At 35.9% G+C, this 19049-nt stretch overlaps 1 protein-coding gene across 2 annotated transcripts in view; it reads left to right on the forward strand.

Moving 5' to 3' along the window:
• The window catches only part of CACNA2D1 (calcium voltage-gated channel auxiliary subunit alpha2delta 1), a 515558-nt gene that overhangs the window by 318022 nt on the left and 178487 nt on the right, over positions 1 to 19049 (forward strand). For both annotated transcript variants that reach the window (XM_060304737.1, XM_060304738.1), the window contains exon 7: positions 11413 to 11542. In XM_060304737.1, coding sequence (XP_060160720.1) covers positions 11413 to 11542 — 130 coding nt within the window. The remainder of the gene's footprint in view (positions 1 to 11412; positions 11543 to 19049) is intronic.

Genomic DNA, 19049 nt, shown 5'->3' on the forward strand with positions numbered 1-19049 from the left:
GAAAAGACAAGTAAAATTTAGTGAGCTTAAGTGACTTGTCCGCTGTCACACATGTGGGATTTGGTAGTGCAGGGAACTGAATGCAGTGCAGTCCGTGTGATCCACAGCAGGGGCCGTGTGTCCCTGTGCTGTGCTACACTGCCTATTCCGTGGGCCCCCATGGGGGACAGGAGAAGGCCATGTGATGGAACTGTTGTAAATCAAGGCTTAAGATTAAAGGTTTTGAAAATGGTTTTGGTTTAAAATTTTAATTTATTATACCTATCCATCATTCTGTCCGTATTTAATTTTGATGTATGTGGCTCGTACTTATCCAACCAGCTTCCTCATTGACAGCTGTTAGTTGACAGTGACTTGCAGTAGGTAAAATAAAATCTCTGTGATTAAAAAGATTGTTAGACTTTAAATCATAAATCTTCAGTGAGCTGATCCATCATTCCTAGTGATATTTACCATGGAGACCTTAAAATTAACGCATGCACCCTTGTGTGAAATATATAGCCATATTAGGATTCATTGAGGGGAAGATAAGATTAGATTCCATTTCTTCTAGGAATAGCGCCATATGTTTTTTGGGCCTTCTTCCAAAACTTTTGAGTCTGTTTTGATAGTTTTGTAATGCTTTGTGCGCTTGAGCATGTGCTGCTTTTGCAAGGATAGTTAAAACGTTGGTCCTCAACTGCTTTGGGGTGGTGGCATGCATAATTCTCTTTTAGATTCCACATCCAGTTCTTCCTTTCCAGAGGCTAGTGTATGGTGTATTTATTTAGAACTCACTGAATATTCACTGTTTGGAAAGTTCGGTGGCATTATGTGGGCATTGTAAACTCACCCTATGTACAGCATTGGGTAAACAGAGATATGGGGACTGGATTGTTTTGAATGGTATCTTCAACCTTTTTTTGCTTGCACATGCATGTCAGTTAAAAAAATGCATCTCTCAATATAACAATATTTACTTATAAATTCTCTCTATATACTATTGAACTAATATGCTGAGAAACCTCCCAAGAGACATCTAAAATTTTAAGATAAGTGAAATTTTATGAAGTATTGGTTTAAGTGGCATTTGACATTAAAAATCACCAGAAAAAAAGTATAGTTCTTTTCTAGATGCTTAGTTATTAAATGCCTTTAATTATGATGCCTTCATAATGCCATAGGAAATATCTCAACAGCCCATATGAACACAGGACATTGTTACCGATATAGTAAATCTAAATCCATATTTATGATAATCTTCTTGATAATATTAACTTTTTTGACCAACTTGCCGGTTGAACTAATTGAATCACTTTTCTATCTGGTAATGAGGCTGAAGAAGAGCTAGTGCTGGGAATAGAAGCATCATCTCTGTCATTCTCTTCTTGTTCAGTGCAACTTCCATTACTAGAATTTCAACTTCAATCATTGTTAATTTCAGAAATCTTTTAAAGCTGGTAGCACGTATGGAGTAGGTTAAACCCAAGAAAATAATAAGTAAATTTACATATAAAGTGAAGAATAGTACATTGAAAGGGACTGTGTAAGGGAGAAGGTGGCTCATTTTCAGTATGTGGGGTTTCCACTTTCTCCTTTTGGTACCTGGAGGATGACAGATGACTTGAGACCAACCCACACACACAGTAAGGCCAGGGGAAAGGGAATACTAATGTCACTCTTTTGGGTAAATATTAGTAAACTTTAATTTTTTTCTTATTTCATTTGCTAGAAATGGGTATAACTGTAAGTTCTAATGTTTTCTTCCACTCTTCCAGTGAATTCCTTTGGAGACCACTGACGCATGGTGTGTTCATTTTTATTTAAGTTCTTCTCAAAAAGATGGCCTTGACTGTCACTTGAGTGAAGTAATCGAAATAATTCAACTCGTGAAGTGGAGGTGAAAAGCCCAGCTAATGTTCTAACCCGTGTTCACCTACACATTGTCTGTTTGATTGATAGCTATAGCTCTGTGCTTTGAATGCATTGCCCTAAGTTAAAATGTAAATTCTCAGGGTCAAGGGGTTTGGATACCAAAGGAGTCTTTTGGTCAGTGGTCTCCAAAGGAATTCACTGGTGGAAGAGAACATTAGAACTTACAGTTATACCCATTTCTAGCAAATGAAATAAGAAAAATATTAAAGTTTACTAATATTTACCAAAAGGAGTCTTTATACCCGCTTTTCATCATTTACATGTTCTTGCAGTTACTTGGCATTAAAAAAAAAAAGCGTTGGAAACAATTTGCTTTTAGTTCATAGATTTCAGAATGAGAATTTTCAGAGCTAGAAGGAGGTTTACAGATCTTGTTACCCTCTGTTCCTTAAAAAAAAAAAAAAAATCTGAGAAGCCATAGCAAGGACACACAGAGTTGTACACAGAGTTGAAATGAGATTGAGAAGCTGGGTTCCTGACTGAGGCGCTGTCTGTCCATTCACCGGACTGCTTCTGGTGTTTGTCCTTGCTTCCTGCTGAAGTAGAAAAAGCATGAGTCTGGGGACTAGGAAACAGTGATTCAAGTTTATTTATTCACTCAACAAATGTTATAAATAGGGCAGGCAGATACAGTTCTAAGCGATTTGCTAGGTGCTAGGGCCACAACTGAACGATGTCAATGAGGCCTCTTGCCCTCGTGGTGATTATATTTTAGTGTAGTGAGATAGCAAACATGGGGCAAATAAAAAATTTGATAGCGTTTTTACGCATCCATATATCCTTAAACACCATTTAGAATATCAAAATGTTGATGCCAAATTTCTGATTTTAATAAAGAGTATTCTGATCATTTAATGAGTATTGTTGCATTACCGATTTTTAAAAGATACCTAAAAAAAATGTAGTAAAATTATTGCTTCCAAAGTTACATTGGCACAATCTGTGCAAGACAGAATTGAAACAAAAGTCAACCGCACCAACGCAGTTACGTAACCAATCTTTATCCCTTCCTTTGACATTTTATACAAAATTATTATTTTATAGTCTTTATCTTGAAAGGGAGGTCCTGCCATCTAGATCCATAAATTTTAGCAATGTTAAGATATATCCTAGGGATATATCTTAGGATATGACTTAAATTTTGCATGTTAAGCAGTACAGTAAATGTTTGACAAACCTTAATGTGAAATTCTATAAAATCAGTGATGTCTACATTGCTCTGAATGTAATAAATGAAGTGTAATGTTTTCAATATTCTATGGGGGATAATTTAGATGGGAGAATCTCCAAGAGAGTATTTTTCAACTGCGATCTGAAGAGTGAACTGACACTATGAAAAAAGACCAGGGAACAACCTACCAGACAAAAGGAACAGCAGACCCAGGGACGTTAAACCAGGAAGAGCATAATGTGTGTGAGGACCAGAAAACAGTTCAATGTGGCAATGAGCAAGGGAAGGCAGGGCAGGAGATCTGGATGAGGAGTCAGGCTGGAAATAGATCATTCAGAGTCTTATGGGCCATAGAGAGATTTTCATTTCTTTGTAAGTATGGTGGGATCTTGGCGTCCTGGACTCCAGGCTTTTTTTTTTTTTCTGGTACACGGGCCTCTCCCTGTTGTGGCCTCTCCCGTTGCGGAGCACGGGCTCCGGACGTGGCCATGGCTCACGGGCCTAGCCGCTCCACAGCATGTGGGATCTTCCCGGACTGGGGAACGAACCCGTGTCCCCTGCATCGGCAGGCGGACTCTCAACCACTGCGCCACCAGGGAAGCCCCTCCAGGCTTTTTTTTACTGTATATTAGTTGTAAGGTGTTAGTCAATCTTTGCCTTAGGTATCAAGGGAAAATAATTGATCTTTCTACCTTACAAAGTTTTTTTGTTTAACCTGTTTTGTCCTGACAATATTTTTTAAAGTATATTTGTCTGTCATAATCTTCATAATATGAAAATTTGCTTTTAATTTTTTAACAAATAGATTGGCCCCATTGAAATGTTTTCCTTTCCTAATATAATATATACCACTATATGGTTTCCAGAGGGGTGGGGAGAGTGCTTGTATTGAACTTTCAGACTATCTGAAATCACATAGTTCTTTTCATAGGCAAGACACCATTTCACAGTCCCTTAGTAGAGAAAATACCCTATCAGCCACTCCCCAAAATTTAGGTTACATATTTATGTATAAAAAAGATATGTATATATATGTTCAGAGTATTACATCCCTTTCTAATGCTGATAATTTGAAATTTTCATACTACTCGTAGAGTTTAAACCAGCCCTCAGTCCTTGTCATCACACTTACCTGTATTGTGATACTGTGATGGCTCTCATGCTCATTGAGGGTAGATCCTGGGATAGGTGATTCACACGCATTCCTCCATCATGCAAACTAAAAATTCATCAGTTTTATTTTGAGGATGTCCTCAGATTTTGTATTCTACCTTATTAAATCGTTATTGTAATCCTTATCAGCAACCTCAATACATTTTATTTAAGGAATGCCACTTTTAAATTTTAATGAACAAGTTCTTGCAGTGATCAGTGTCCGTTTTTGACTTAATTTAGTTGTTTTATGTGTTTCAAATTCATAGTTGTCTTTGATTCGCTTCGTCATATTAGAAAATGTATATTTTTTTGCTTTAATATCACCTATGTATTTTTTTAACTTGCTGTCTTTCTCTGTGTATTGCACAGTTTCAGTTGCTTACTGTTCCCCCTACCTCCAGAGTCTGCTTATTTCAGACTGTTTCTTCCTTCTCTTTTATATATCATAATTAATAGTAGAAGAATATGCAGAAATTTAACAGTAGGTCTAATTTTAAGGAATAGAATTATTTCTTCAAGTTTCTTCTGACCACTAATGTTATGTTTATTTTTCACGTTAACTGTAAAACATTCTTAATATATTGAGTAAATTGCCTCTGAGGAATTAATGCTATAGTTTTTCCATAGGGTAAATCTAAGCAGCTAAAACATTTTAACTACTTGAAGAACTGGAGAAATCTTCTCAATTCATAAAAAAAACTCTTTATTTCCTCATCAAATATATTATGATTAGCTGAACTCATGTTTTTTCAAAGGACAACATGTCTATTCATTAAATTATAATTTAAAATTTTTATTTTCTTATTGTTATGATTCAGTAAAGCAAATGGACAAATATTATATTTAAGCCCTTAGTGTCATGTATTCAGTGTCATCCAACTCATATTTCCTTTTCAGTTCTATTCATCCACTATGTCTCTGAGTCACAGCATCCTCAGGGAGAAAAATAGCAGCTTAAACCAATTAACTCAGGAGACTCAACAGTACTGTTATTGCCACTGTAACTGGACTCATTATTTACTTTTCAGCCTGGCCTCACACCCTGACCAGAAAAATTATAATTGGCTGAAGGCTCAGCACCTTTTTCTCTATTTATTATTCTTTAATTGGGCATGGACAGCTGCAGCTGCTTTGATGAATCTCCACTTCTAATTGATGCATGTGATTTACTAAAAAGGCGGCTTTCCTATGTGTGGGTAAGAACTGGTAACCAGCTTACATTCCAGTGGTGAACTAGTGGCTACGGGAGCAACTTTATTTTTTAATTCATAGAGTAGATACCAACATGTCAGTATAGCAGCCTTTTCCACCTTGCTGGCTGTATGAAAGTCTATTGTAAATATAATACATCCATGATAGTTATTTACATTGGATGATAATATCATGCCTAAAAGCATATTGTGTATCCAAAGTTTTGTTTGATATTGGGAATACAATTGAGACTAAAAATTTCAAGAATCAATAACGTGTATGTTGTGAAAGTTGTAAGGCCCTCTTGTAAACAACATCTGTGAAATAGTTGTAAAAAAGAAAAGGATGTATTTGGAGGTGGAAGTTTTAAAATATACTCTTATACACTGTGGAGAATTGTATACAAGTCTGTAGTCTCTGGTTATTGAAGAGTTTAGTTCATTACACAAGAACACGTTCATTTACACCCTTCACTAGTGGGATAGAAATGCCAATTGTGATGCCCCTGTAGAGGGTCCCAGCTCTTATTTAGTATCAACTAATTTTCTCACAGTTTTGTGAGATACACAAAAATTAGAGAGCAGGGGGAGGTAAACCTAACCATAATGTGATTGTGAGCAAAGTTTCTCAGTGAGCATGTTCAGCCTGAATTGTGCACAATAATTAGGCTAATTTTTATTGTAATTTAAGTGAAATATATGAACTTTTAATTTCTGAACATTTTACTGTTGGTAGAAATAGTTATAGCATGAAAAAGATTAAAAATATTAAAAACAAATGTTTTATTATAAAAATCAATTCTAAGAGTGTTTCATTTGAGATAAATATATTAAATATGCGAAAGTCTTTTGTGCCTGTCGTAGACATCATGGTGACTTTCCAAATGAAATTTGCGAATAGGTACTGCTTGCAAAATCGAATGACCCATCCAGGATTAGCTGGTACCTCTGTCTCTGAGTGATCTAATCTATTATTTAATAAATGAAATTATGTTGAGATGAATAGTCAGAGGAACATGCTTCTCATGTTTCACTTATGTGTTTTACCAGATACATTTGAATACATTTTGGAATTTACCTCCTCAGCGTCTCTGTACACATTTATATAGGGTAGTCAGGAGAATTCAGAAGAGATGTTTTGGGGAAAAAAATTGGCAAGAGACATGCTGACTTAATTTTTCTTGTGGTCTGGCAAACAATGAGATCTTAATTCCAGGGGGACAATTTATTTGAAATTTTTAACACACTAAACAATATGTGTTAAGTAGCTTTTCTCCACTTTCCTTTTCTCAGTCAGTTCCTTTGTGTCTAGTATTTGCTCTATGTTAATTATACTATATAATCCCATAGTATATCAAGAAAAGTAAAGATGGATTATGATGAAATGAGTTACATTTAGAAATTTTAATCTTTTCATGAAATGACTTCAATTTATGGAGAGTGTAATAAAGGGCGGGGGGGGGACCATGGGCAACAACCATATTATTTTTTCTTAATATATTTAGCATCTGTACATTAAAACTAGACGTGATACATGATTATACAAGTTGAGAAGTACATTATTTTAAATTATTCCTAAAAGCCCTTTATATGGCTATTTATTTATTTACTGGCTGCACCATGCAGCTTGCAGGATCTTATTTCCCTGACCAGGGGTTGAACCGGCCTCAGTAGTGGAAGCACTGAGTCCTAACCACTGGACCGCCTGGGAATTCCCTCTATGGCAATTGAAAAGTGAAAGAATCTTTATTAAAATACATTTAAAACATAATTTTTAAGTGTGAGAGGGCTCAGAGGAAATAGAAGCAACTTCCACCTTAGTAAGATAATCGTATAGTGCTTAATAGCACTCTAGAAAGGACTTAAAACAAAAATTAATATTTTAAATTGCAAATATAATACATGTTTATTGTATTACATTGGAAACAACAAGAAAGCACAAAGATGAATACCATCAAAACTATAAAAACCAGTGATAGGGCTACTAGTGTTTGCTGTGTACTCATCCCTACATTTCTCTCTTTTCCTCTAAAAGTATAGGCTGATTTTCTCTTCTTTCTTTGTGCTTAACACCTACATTTAAGCTTAAAACCATTTAAAAACAAATACAGCATATATGTACATTCCCAATGTAATTGCTCTTTTATATTCCTTAATAACAATATAAAATTGTATTTGTCATACTTATTGTGACTATTTTACTATTGTTGCACATTTGTTTGAAGATTTAGATATTAAATGACATTTCTATAAATGTTATCATTAAATCCTCCACTCTACCAATACATTATTTCTTGAGTGAGTGAATGAATGAAATGATTGCACTTATGCACATATTCCTAACCCTAATTCATAGGTATAGTTCACTCTGTCTCTTATTTATCATCAAATCTTTCTACTTTTCATATATCTAAATTTTGCCAGAGATAGATATAACTAGGATTTCTGGAAAAGATATGCTTACAGAAACTAATGTAATATTTTCTAAAGTTATAGAAATAGGACTATAATTTTTTCATAACTGAAAATAACATAGATTCTTTAGTTTGAGTCTTCTTAATTTAAGTAGGAGAGGATATTAGAACCAACTGAGAGATTCTTTCCAAAGATGTCCTCCCTGTTGTGATTCACCGCTTTATTGGTGGGGGACAGGGCTCCCCAGGTGATTCTGATATGCCCCAGGGAATAAGGACCACACCTGCGGCCCAGCGTTAGTTGTAAGTCAGAAAGCTGAAGCCCAAGGAACAGTGACTGGCCCTAGTCTGAGGTGTTATTAATACGACTGAGTAGAAGCAAATCTTCTGATGTCTTTACTTTCCACAGCTTTTTGTAAGTATGTTCTTTGTAATAGGTTTTGTATGAAAAAAAAAAAATTCCAGGGTCACATAAGGTTGAGAACACTGGGTTAAACATGGTTTTCTTTAGTGACGCTTATTTCAGAGCTTTTGATGTTCCAATGTGCTTTGTTATTCTCTTGACAGAAGAGTAGAAGAATATTTCCCCAAGTTATTTCAGGTTGGAGTTAACCCTTAGAGTATCTTGAGAAACTACTGTCTTTTGAAATATCCTTTGACAGATATTACTGGCCATATTACCATGTGCACACATCTATTATTCAGTAATAATAAAACAGTGTTTCTACCCTATGGAGGGTAGAAAAATTCAGACATCCATTAATATGCTTATTATTAATCCTAACTTTTTCATGAGTAGCTCTAAACAAAAATGTGTGTGCAATTTAAACTATTGATTGTAAAGCAGTGGACTTGCAGTTTTAGTGTGTATTACAATCACCTGGAGGGTTTGTTGAACTACTACTTGCTGGATCCCGCCCCCTGACGTTTCTAATTGACTAGTTTGGGGTGGGGCCTGAGAGCCTGAACTCTAAAAAGTTTCAGTGGTTGCTGATGCTGCTTCTTCAAGGACCACACTTTGAGAAACCTCTGCTTTAAAATAAATATTGAGGCTTTTCACTAATTCAGGATGTTTGCAGTTGAGAAGAAAAATGACATCATTTATTAGGTGAGACCCTCTTTACATTCTTGTTATTAATGAAAGTAGTTTGTTTTAATGATCCCTTCTCTTATTCAAGTCAATTGTGCCCAGGAACAGAGAGCCATAGAATAGAGGATGAATTTTAAAATATGTTAAAATTCACGGTTGAATCCAAGACCAAACCCCAGTTATTACTTTTATTCTTTCCTTTATTAGCAGTTGGAATGCTGGTAGATGTGTTAGGTTACGTGTTCTTTGGCGCTATGGTGCCTCTTTTTCTTAACATCTTTCTCCTTTCTTTTCTTATCCTTCATGCTGTACACACCTAACGTCTGTTTTAGAAAAGAGTATGAATTCGTGATTCCTGCGTGTAGGTATTTTGCCAAAATTTAGACTTTCAACACTACTGTTTCATTATTTTGTGTATCTAGTTAATGGGGGAGCAATTATATCTTTGTGGCTTTCACATGGATAAAAAACAGTGATCTGTCTTCAACTTTTTTTTTTTTTTTTTTTTTGCGGTACGCGGGCCTCTCACCGCTGTGGCTTCTCCCGTTGCGGAGCACAGGCTCCGGACGCGCAGGCTCAGCGGCCATGGCTCACGGGCCCAGCCGCTCCGCGGCACGTGGGATCTTCCCGGACCGGGGCACAAACCCGCGTCCCCTGCATATCGGCAGGCAGACTCTCAACCACTGTGCCACCAGGGAAGCCCCCCTTTTTTTTTTTTTAATTTTTATATTCAGCACATTAAATTGACTCATAAAAACATTCTAAAAATGTAATTTTTCCTTTTCAACAAAGTATAATAAAACATAAAACCCCCCAAAACAGAATACCTAAACCACAGTTTCCAAATATAGTCCTTCCCCTTATTATAGAGAGTATTTTCATATTTTCTTTCAACATTGTTTCATTTGAAAAATAATTTGGTCATGACCAATTAAATTGATTTCATTACATAATGAGTTGGACTTGCAGCTTTAGAAGTCATTGATTAAAAAAAAAAGCCCTGGGCTTCCCTAGTGGCGAAGTGGTTGAGAGTCCGCCTGCCGACGCAGGGGACACGGGTTTGCACCCCAGTCTGGGAAGATCCCACATGCCGCAGAGCGGCTGGGCCCGTGAGCCATGGCCGCTGAGCCTGCGCGTCCGGAGCCTGTGCTCCGCAACGGGAGAGGCCACAACAGTGAGAGGTCCGCGCACCGCAAGCAAAAAAAAAAAAAAAAAAAAAAAAAGCCCTTTTGCTAATATTTGTGTCTAAATAATCTTTCCAGTGTTGCAACTTCCTTAGGGAAACACACACTCGCGCGCGTGTGTGTGTTTTAAAATATCTTGGGATACTGATGGGTTATCTGGTTATAGAAATTTTCAGAGCCATCTAAAAAGTTGGACACTATCACTTCTTTGTAGACTTCGTGTTGCCACATTCTACCAGCCTTCTTATGAAATTTTCTGATTGTCCATTTAAGTCTTTTCTCTTGCTTATCAGTTGCATTACTGCAGTGTGCTGTGAAAATAGTCAAACGTTGTGATTCTTTTTTCAGTTTTGTTTTGAGGAAATTACCTTGGGAATATGGGATACATTAGTCCCTAAAATGGAGTTGATAATACAGGTCTGAACTTAATAAAAAAATGTTTACTTAGGAAGGAGTTAACTATATTTGCACTGGGGGAATAAAATGTTTAACGTAAGTAGGCAAAAACAATTGTTAGAGAGATGCATTTTGGATAAATGAGTGAGGTTCTTAGTATCTTGCCAGACGAGAAACTGGATAATCTTGCCAGGGTAATTCAGTGTCACAACCATAGTTCAAATAGCTCAAAATTAATCTTTAACCTGAAACTCTTGTGGGGTTTTCTTGAATCGTCATTGATTGGATCTTTTCTCCTACCTTGGGAGACAAATTGGTTGAAGTTAGGATTTGATTGTACTAAGAGTTACAATAGATCTCTTCTTTCTTAGTATTTATACTTACTTTTTTAAAACAAAAATTGATACACCTGGAATACATGTAGAAATCAAGGGAATATGACATAAAATAATCCTTCATTGCTATTATTATTATTTTTACACAAAGGTCATGTGTAGCTTTGGTTATCAAACTAAAAATAATAGAAATTTGGTAACATAAGTGGTGAAATTTATTTCAAGGGGAAACTTTTAATTTGGTTGTATATAAAGGTACTTAGGCTATTCTTTAAATGTACTTTCTAATAAGTACTGGATGTGGGAAAGCTCTTGTCCTCTCAGGATGATCCTGAGTGACTCCAACGTTGAGGAAATTAGGAGAGAAGTTAGGTTATAATGTGAAAGCTAATACCTGAATGGAAATTTGTGTGTCTGATGTCATCATGGGACTATATTTTAAAATATTCTTGTAGATCTGTTTTTTAAAGACTATGCATTTGGCAAATGAAGAAGTGAATGTGAGAATACCTGTGTTAGCATAAGTTGTAATATTCTGTTTATTGTCTATTTTTTCTTTATAGCCAGAAAAGAACGATAGTGAGCCAGGCAGCCAGAGGATAAAACCTGTTTTTATCGATGATGCTAATTTTGGGCGACAAATATCCTATCAGCACGCAGCAGTCCATATTCCCACTGACATCTATGAAGGCTGTAAGTAAAAGAATGTGAACAACTCTTGGAATACCATGTTCTCATCTATCTTAAATATCTAATATTTGGAAAAAAAAAAAGGAGCAACTGTGATAGTGTTTTGTTCACATGTCATTTAAGAGTCTGTGGTAAACTTTGATTTATACAAAAGAAGAAACTTGATTTTCATGAGCAATATATTGTTCATAGGCTCTCACTCTGTGAATATTTGCAGGAGAGCCTGTATCCATGGAAGTGTCCTTCTACTCTGTTGTTTAACAAATAATTCTGCCTTTCCAATTGATATCAATAACTTAAAAAATAATAGATGTATTTTTTTAAAAGTCAAAACTATGTAGCAGTAGTACAGACCCACAAACTGCTAAAGGAAGCGAGATGTACATTGTAGACTCTCTAGTTCTTATCACATCTTACTGTGTTTTACTGTCTCTCTTTGTCTCTCTCTGTGTATCTCTGCCTTACTCTAGGATATAAGAAAAAGATACCACTGTCTTAGTATATTGTGGACTCAAGATAAAAAGTGTTGGTTAAAGGAATGAATGATAGACCTAAAGAAATAGAAAAACATCAACTGGAAGACTTGATTGAGAAGGCTTCACTGTGAGGAAGGGAGGGGAATAAGTTATTTAGGAAGATACAGGGGAGGAAGCTTGTGCCAGTGGTATTTCTTAGAGACACCCTATATACTAATAAGGGCAGAACCTGACAATTCTAAGTAGGAATTCTTTTAAGTGCAGCCTAATCATCTATGAGGACCAGCTGTGACCCAGAAAGCAGGGTCTTTGCCCATTCACAGCTCTGGTCTTAGATGTTATCCATTTTCTAACTCGTTCCCACTTTTCCCCCTTGTACCCTGCCTTTCACATAAGTAAGTGGTAAGGAGAAAGAACCACTTGAGAATTTAAAAAGTATATTTCTTTTTTTTTTTTTTTTTTTTTTTTGCGGTACGCAGGCCTCTCACTGTTGTAGCCTCTCCTGTTGCGGAGTGCAGGCTCAGCGGCCATGGCTTACGGGCCCAGCCGCTCCGCGGCATGTGGGATCTTCCTGGACTGGGGCATGAACCCGTGTCCCTGCATCGGCAGGCGGACTCTCAACCACTCCGCCACCAGGGAAGCCCTAAAAAGTATATTTCTAATAGTTCCCTTAATTAAAAAGGCTGTAAAGTGTACTGGGTATCCAGAGTGTATCTAGAACTGCCTGGATTCTGGATGCAGACAGCCTGGGTTAAATTAAATTTCAAATATAAATTTTAGCAGTATTTCCTTTGGCAAATTTATTAACTTTATGGGCTAGCATTGCTCACCCATAAAATGGGGATAAGTTTACTAAACCGAAAAGTTCATTTGAGGGTAAAAGTAAGTTAGTATGTTTGAGTTTGCATAAGAGTGCCAGGCTCATAGTAAGCATTATGTAACTGTTTGCTGGTATTATTAATTACAGTTAAAGTTTATTTACACAAAAAGGATTAAATTCAAGGACTAATATAAAAAATTAGCCTTAATTTTTTGGATTCATTCCAAGATTGTTGTTTAAAAGGGCATTTTTAAGTACATGTCTTAGTTTTTCCATAATATAAATTTCATCTTCTGTCAAATTGTTTTATTCATTTTTGTTTCACCTTTTTAATATATATATAATATATATTATATATTAATATATATTTATTAATATAATTAATATAATATATTAATAATTATTAATATAATTAATATTTTAATATATATTTTAATATATATATATATTTGTGTGTGTGTGTGTGGTACGTGGGCCTCTCACTGTTGTGGCCTCTCCCGTTGCGGAGCACAGGCTCCGGATGCGCAGGCTCAGTGGCCATGGCTCACGGGCCCAGTCACTCTGTGGCATGTAGGATCTTCCCGGACCGGGGCACAAACCCGTGTCCCCTGCATCAGCAGGCAGACTCTCAACCACTGCGCCACCAGGGAAGCCCCTTTTAAATATTTTTAAAAGTACATGTTGTTTTCATCATATCAAGTCTTTAAAGATATTAAACATATGATTTTTCTCTATAATAGAAACAATGGTGCATGTAAGTAGTTTCTGATGTTACATGAGAATTAAATGTAATCTTACTTCTTTACAACTCACCCTATTAATTCCAAGTCCTTTTAGGAATTACTGGGATGTAGGTTCAGTTTTGTTTTTCTTATTTTTCGTTTTTTACTTTGTCTGTTGCATTTTTTTTCAAGAATTATTTTTGATGTTTGCAATTAAATTTTGCAACTATTATAACAACAATTAATCAGATAATACTGAGCTGTATGGTTGTGTTTCTCAGTTTTTTAAAAATTATTTCATCCATTTTATTTCCTTTCGAAATTGTTATCACCTGTTTTCAGGTATGTCAACAGGATGATAATCTTATTACTCTACAATTATATCTTTCTTTTGAACTTACTTTAGAAGAACAAACTGGCTGGATATAGAAGTTTTGAGTCAAAACATTTTTATGTCAGTCCTCTGTTATCTGATCTGTAGTACTATGTTGAACAAACTTGAGGCCAGCTTGAGTGTTTTTAATTTGTTAGCAAGCTTTCATGATTGTGTTTCTGTTTTGTTGCCAGTAGTGATTATCCAGAAATCCTCACACTTTCCATTAAATTCCCAAGGAAGGATATCAGAACTTTGTCCAGGGAGGGGGAGATTCCACATCCCTACCCCCACCCCCCGCCCCAGCTCTTCTTGAGTTCTTTTGGCTGGTCTAATAATTGACACAAGACAGATGAAAATATTAATTTAAAAAATTAATTAATTAATGCATATAAGTCATAAAAATGGGACCCCCCCCGAAGTGTCCAGAGCAGGCCAATAATATATCATATTTAGACAAAGAAACAACTATTTGAAGAGATGTAACAAAACAAGGGGGCTTGTGTTTGGGGTAGCAGACTAATGAAGTAACAAACTTTGTCTATACAGCTTGCTTAGCCTTGAATTCCCTAACTTTGGTGATAGGGATGCTTTCTATCCTCCTGGTATCACATGGGAGATTTATTTCCCACTTTTAGGGGGAAAAAGGGGCATCAGAGCTTTTCTTTTTTATCATTTATTTTCCATTGGTTGTTTCTCACATAACTTTATTCAAAATAATCAATATGCCATTGAGGTGCATTTTGGGGTGGATTGCCCTGGGCCCTAACAACCTCACACACTTAAAAACAGATTTCTTTCTCTTTCTAAAAGCCATGTACCACAGTAGCAGAAATTTTAATGGTGCATGCTTATTTAAGGTAGAAGATGAAAGTCTCCAACTGTAACACCTAATCATGACTAACAGTTTGGGGTACAGTCCTATAAAATATATATTCAAATGTGAACACTTACTAATGAAATAACCTAAATGGGATTTTTCATATTGCTTTTCGACTTGCTTCCTCCTTCCCCCACCCACCTCACTTATACTAGAGACTTTCTGTTCTGTCGTTGTTGAACTATTAAAAAGCTGAAAATAGAGAGGAGGAAGGTATCTCTTCAGGAGTAGGTTACCCAGGAGTATCAAAACAAAATAACTTTGCTTAATTTTTCAATGGGCTGATGTTTAAGAAATCAGTGAAAAATGCACTTTTTCCCTAGATTATTAGAACCTAAAATAATAAGAACCTAATTCACCAGTCTAGTAAATTATAATATCTCATTTATTTAAATAACTTTGCTCAATAATTTTGAAGAAGGAGAAATTGAAGCTGAGTCTTTAATGAAAGGCCACATCATTGGTAAGAAATGGGGTCAAATTTCATATAAATTCTAATGCTAAACTTTATACTTTTAAGTACTACAATAGATAAAATTTCTTTTTTCTTAACATCTTTATTGGAGTATAATTGCTTTACAATGGTGTGTTAGTTTCTGCTTTATAACAAAGTGAATCAGTTATGCATATACATATGTCCCCATATCTCTTCCCTCTTGAGTCTCCCTCCCACCCTCCCTATCCCACCCCTCTAGGTGGTCGCAAAGCACCGAGCTGATCTCCCTGTACTATGCGGCTGCTTCCCACTAGCTATCTATTTTACGTTTGGTAGTGTATATATGTCCATGCCACTCTCTCACTTTGTCACAGCTTACCCTTCCCCCTCCCCGTGTCCTCAAGTTCATTCTCTAGTAGGTCTGTGTCTTTATTCCCATCTTGCCCTAGGTTCTTCATGACCATTTTTTTCTTTTTTTTTTTTTTGGATTCCATATATATGGTTTAGCGTATGGTATTTGTTTTTCTCTTTCTGACATACTTCACTCTGTATGACAGTCTCTAGGTCCATCCACCTCACTACAGATAACTCAGTTTCGTTTCTTTTTATGGCTGAGTAATATTCCATTGTATATATGTGCCACACCTTCTTTCTCCATTCATCTGTTGATGGACACTTAGGTTGCTTCCATGTCCTGGCTACTGTAAATAGAGCTGCAGTGAACATTGTGGTACATGACTCTTTTTGAATTATGGTTTTCTTAGGGTATATGCCCAGTATTGGGATTGCTGGGTCATAAGGTAGTACTATTTTGAGTTTTTTGAGGAACCTCCATACTGTTCTCCATAGTGGCTGTATCGATTTACATTCCCACCAACAGTGCAAGAGGGTTCCCTTTTCTCCACACCCTCTCCAGCATTTATTGTTTCTAGATTTTTTGATGATGGCCATTCTGATCAGTGTGAGATGATATCTCATTCTCGTTTTGATTTGCATTTCTCTAATGATTAATGATGTTGAGCATTCTTTCATGTGTTTGTTGACAATCTGTATATCTTCTTTGGAGAAATGTCTATTTAGGTCTTCTGCCCATTTTTGGATTGGGTTGTTTGTTTTATTGTTATTGAGCTGCATGAGCTGCTTATAAATTTTGGCGATTAATCCTTTGTCAGTTGCTTCATTTGCAAATATTTTCTCCCATTCTGAGGATTGTCTTTTGCTCCTGTTTATCGTTTCCTTTGCTGTGCAAAAGCTTTGAAGTTTCATTAGGTCCCATTTGTTTATTTTTGTTTTTATTTCCATTTCTCTAGGAGGTGGGTCAAAAAGGATCTTGCTGTGATTTATGTCATAGAGTGTTCTGCATATGTTTTCCTCTAAGAGTTTGATAGTGTCTGGCCTTACATTTAGGTCTTTAATCCATTTTGAGTTTATTTTTGTGTATGGTTTTAGGGAGTGTTCTAATTTCATTCTTTTATATGTAGCTGTCCAGTTTTCCCAGCACCACTTATTGAAGAGGCTGTCTTTTCTCCACTGTATATTCTTGCCTCCTTTATCAAAGATAAGGTGACCATATGTGCGTGGATTTATCTCTGGGCTTTCTATCCTGTTTCACTGATCTATATTTCTGTTTTTGTGCCAGTACCATTCTGTCTTGATTACTGTAGCTTTGTAGTATAGTCTGAAGTCAGGGAGCCTGATTCCTCCAGCTCCGTTTTTCGTTCTCAAGATTGCTTTGGCTATTCGGAGTCTTTTGTGTTTCCATACAAATTGTGAAATTTTTTGTTCTAGTTCTGTGACAAATGCCAGTGTAGTTGGATAGGGATTGCATTGAAGCTGTAGATTGCTTTTGGTAGTAGAGTCATTTTCACAATGTTGATTCTTCCAATCCAAGAACATGGTATATCTCTCCATCTGTTTGTATCATCTTTAATTTCTTTCATCAGTGTCTTATAATTTTCTGCATACAGGTCTTTTGTCTCCCTAGGTAGATTTACTCCTAGATACTTTATTCTTTTTGTTGCAGTGGTAAATGGGAGGGTTTTCTTAATTTCTCATTCAGATTTTTCATCATTAGTGTGTAGGAATGCCAGAGATTTCTGTGCATTAATTTTGTATCCTGCTACTTTACCAAATTCATTGATTAGCTCTAGTAGTTTTCTGGTAGCATCTTTAGGATTCTCTATGTATAGGATCATGTCATCTGCAAACAGTGACAGCTTTACTTCTTCTTTTCCAATTTGGATTCCTTTTATTTCCTTTTCTCCTCTGATTGCTGTGGATAAAACTTCCAAAACTATGTTGAATAATAGTTGTGAGAGTGGGCAACCTTGTCTTGTTCCTGATCTTCATAGAAATGCTTTCAGTTTTTCACCCTGAGGATGATGTTGGCTGTGGGTTTGTCATATACGGCCTTTATTATGTAGAGAAAAGTTCCCTCTACGCCTACTTTCTGGAGGGTTTTTATCATAAATGGGTGTTGAATTTTGTCGAAAGCTTTCTCTGCATCTATTGAGATGATCATATGGTTTTTCTCATTCAAGTTTTTAATATGGTGGATCACATTGATTGATTTGCATATATTGAAGAATCCTTGAATTCCTGAGATAAACCCCAGTTGATCATGGTGTATGATCCTTTTAATGTGCTGTTGGATTCCGTTTGCTAGTACTTTGTTGAGGATTTTTGCATCTATGTTCATCAGTGAAATTGGCCTGTAGTTTTCTTTCTTTGTGACATCCTTGTCTGGTTTTGGTATCAAGGTGATGGTGGCCTCATAGAATGAGTTTGGGAGTGTTCCTCCCTCTGCTATATTTTGGAAGAGTTTGAGAAGGATAGGTGTTAGCTCTTCTCTAAATGTTTGATAGAATTCGCCTGTGAAGCCATCTGGTCCTGGGCTTTTGTTTGTTGGAAGATTTTTAATCACAGTTTCAAGTTCAGAGCTTGTGACTGGTCTGTTCATATTTTCTATTTGTTCCTGGTTCAGTCTTGGAAGGTTGTGTATTTCTAAGAATTTGTCCATTTCTTCCAGGTTGTCCATTTTATTGGCATACAGTTGCTTGTAGTAATCTGTCATGATCCTTTGTGTTTCTTCAGTGTCAGTTGTTACTTCTCCTTTTTCGTTTCTAATTCTGTTGATTTGAGTCTTCTCCCTCATTTTCTTGATGAGTCTGGCTAATGGTTTATCAATTATTTTTATCTTGTCAGAGAACCAGCTTTTAGTTTTATTGATCTTTGCTATCGTTTCCTTCATTTCTTTTTCATTTATTTCTGATCTTATTTTTATGATTTCTTTCCTTCTGCTAACTTTGGTTTTTTTTTTATTTTTCTTTAATTGCTTTAGGTGCAAGGTTAGGTTGTTTATTCGAGGTGTTTCCTGTTTCTTAAGGTAGGATTGTATTGCTATAAACTTCCCTCTTAGAACTGCTTTTGCTACATCCCATAGGTTTTGGGTTGTCGTATTTTCATTGTCATTTGTTTCTAGGTATGTTTTGATTTGTCTTTGATTTCTTCAGTGATCTCTTGGTTATTAAGTAGTGTATTGTTTAGCCTTCATGTGGTTGTATTTTTTACATATTTTTTCCTATAATTGATATCTAGTCTCATAACATTGTGGTCGGAAAAGATACGTGATACAATTTCAATTTTATTAAATTTACCCAGGCTTGATTTGTGAGCCAAGATATAAGCTATCCTAGAGAATGTTCCATGAGCACTTGAGAAAAATGTGTATTCTGTTGTTTTTGGATAGAATGTCCTATAAATATCAATTAACTCTATCTTGTTTAATGTGTTATTTAAAGCTT

This window comes from Globicephala melas, chromosome 9 (genome assembly GCF_963455315.2).
Source record: "Globicephala melas chromosome 9, mGloMel1.2, whole genome shotgun sequence".
NCBI lineage: Eukaryota > Metazoa > Chordata > Mammalia > Artiodactyla > Delphinidae > Globicephala > Globicephala melas.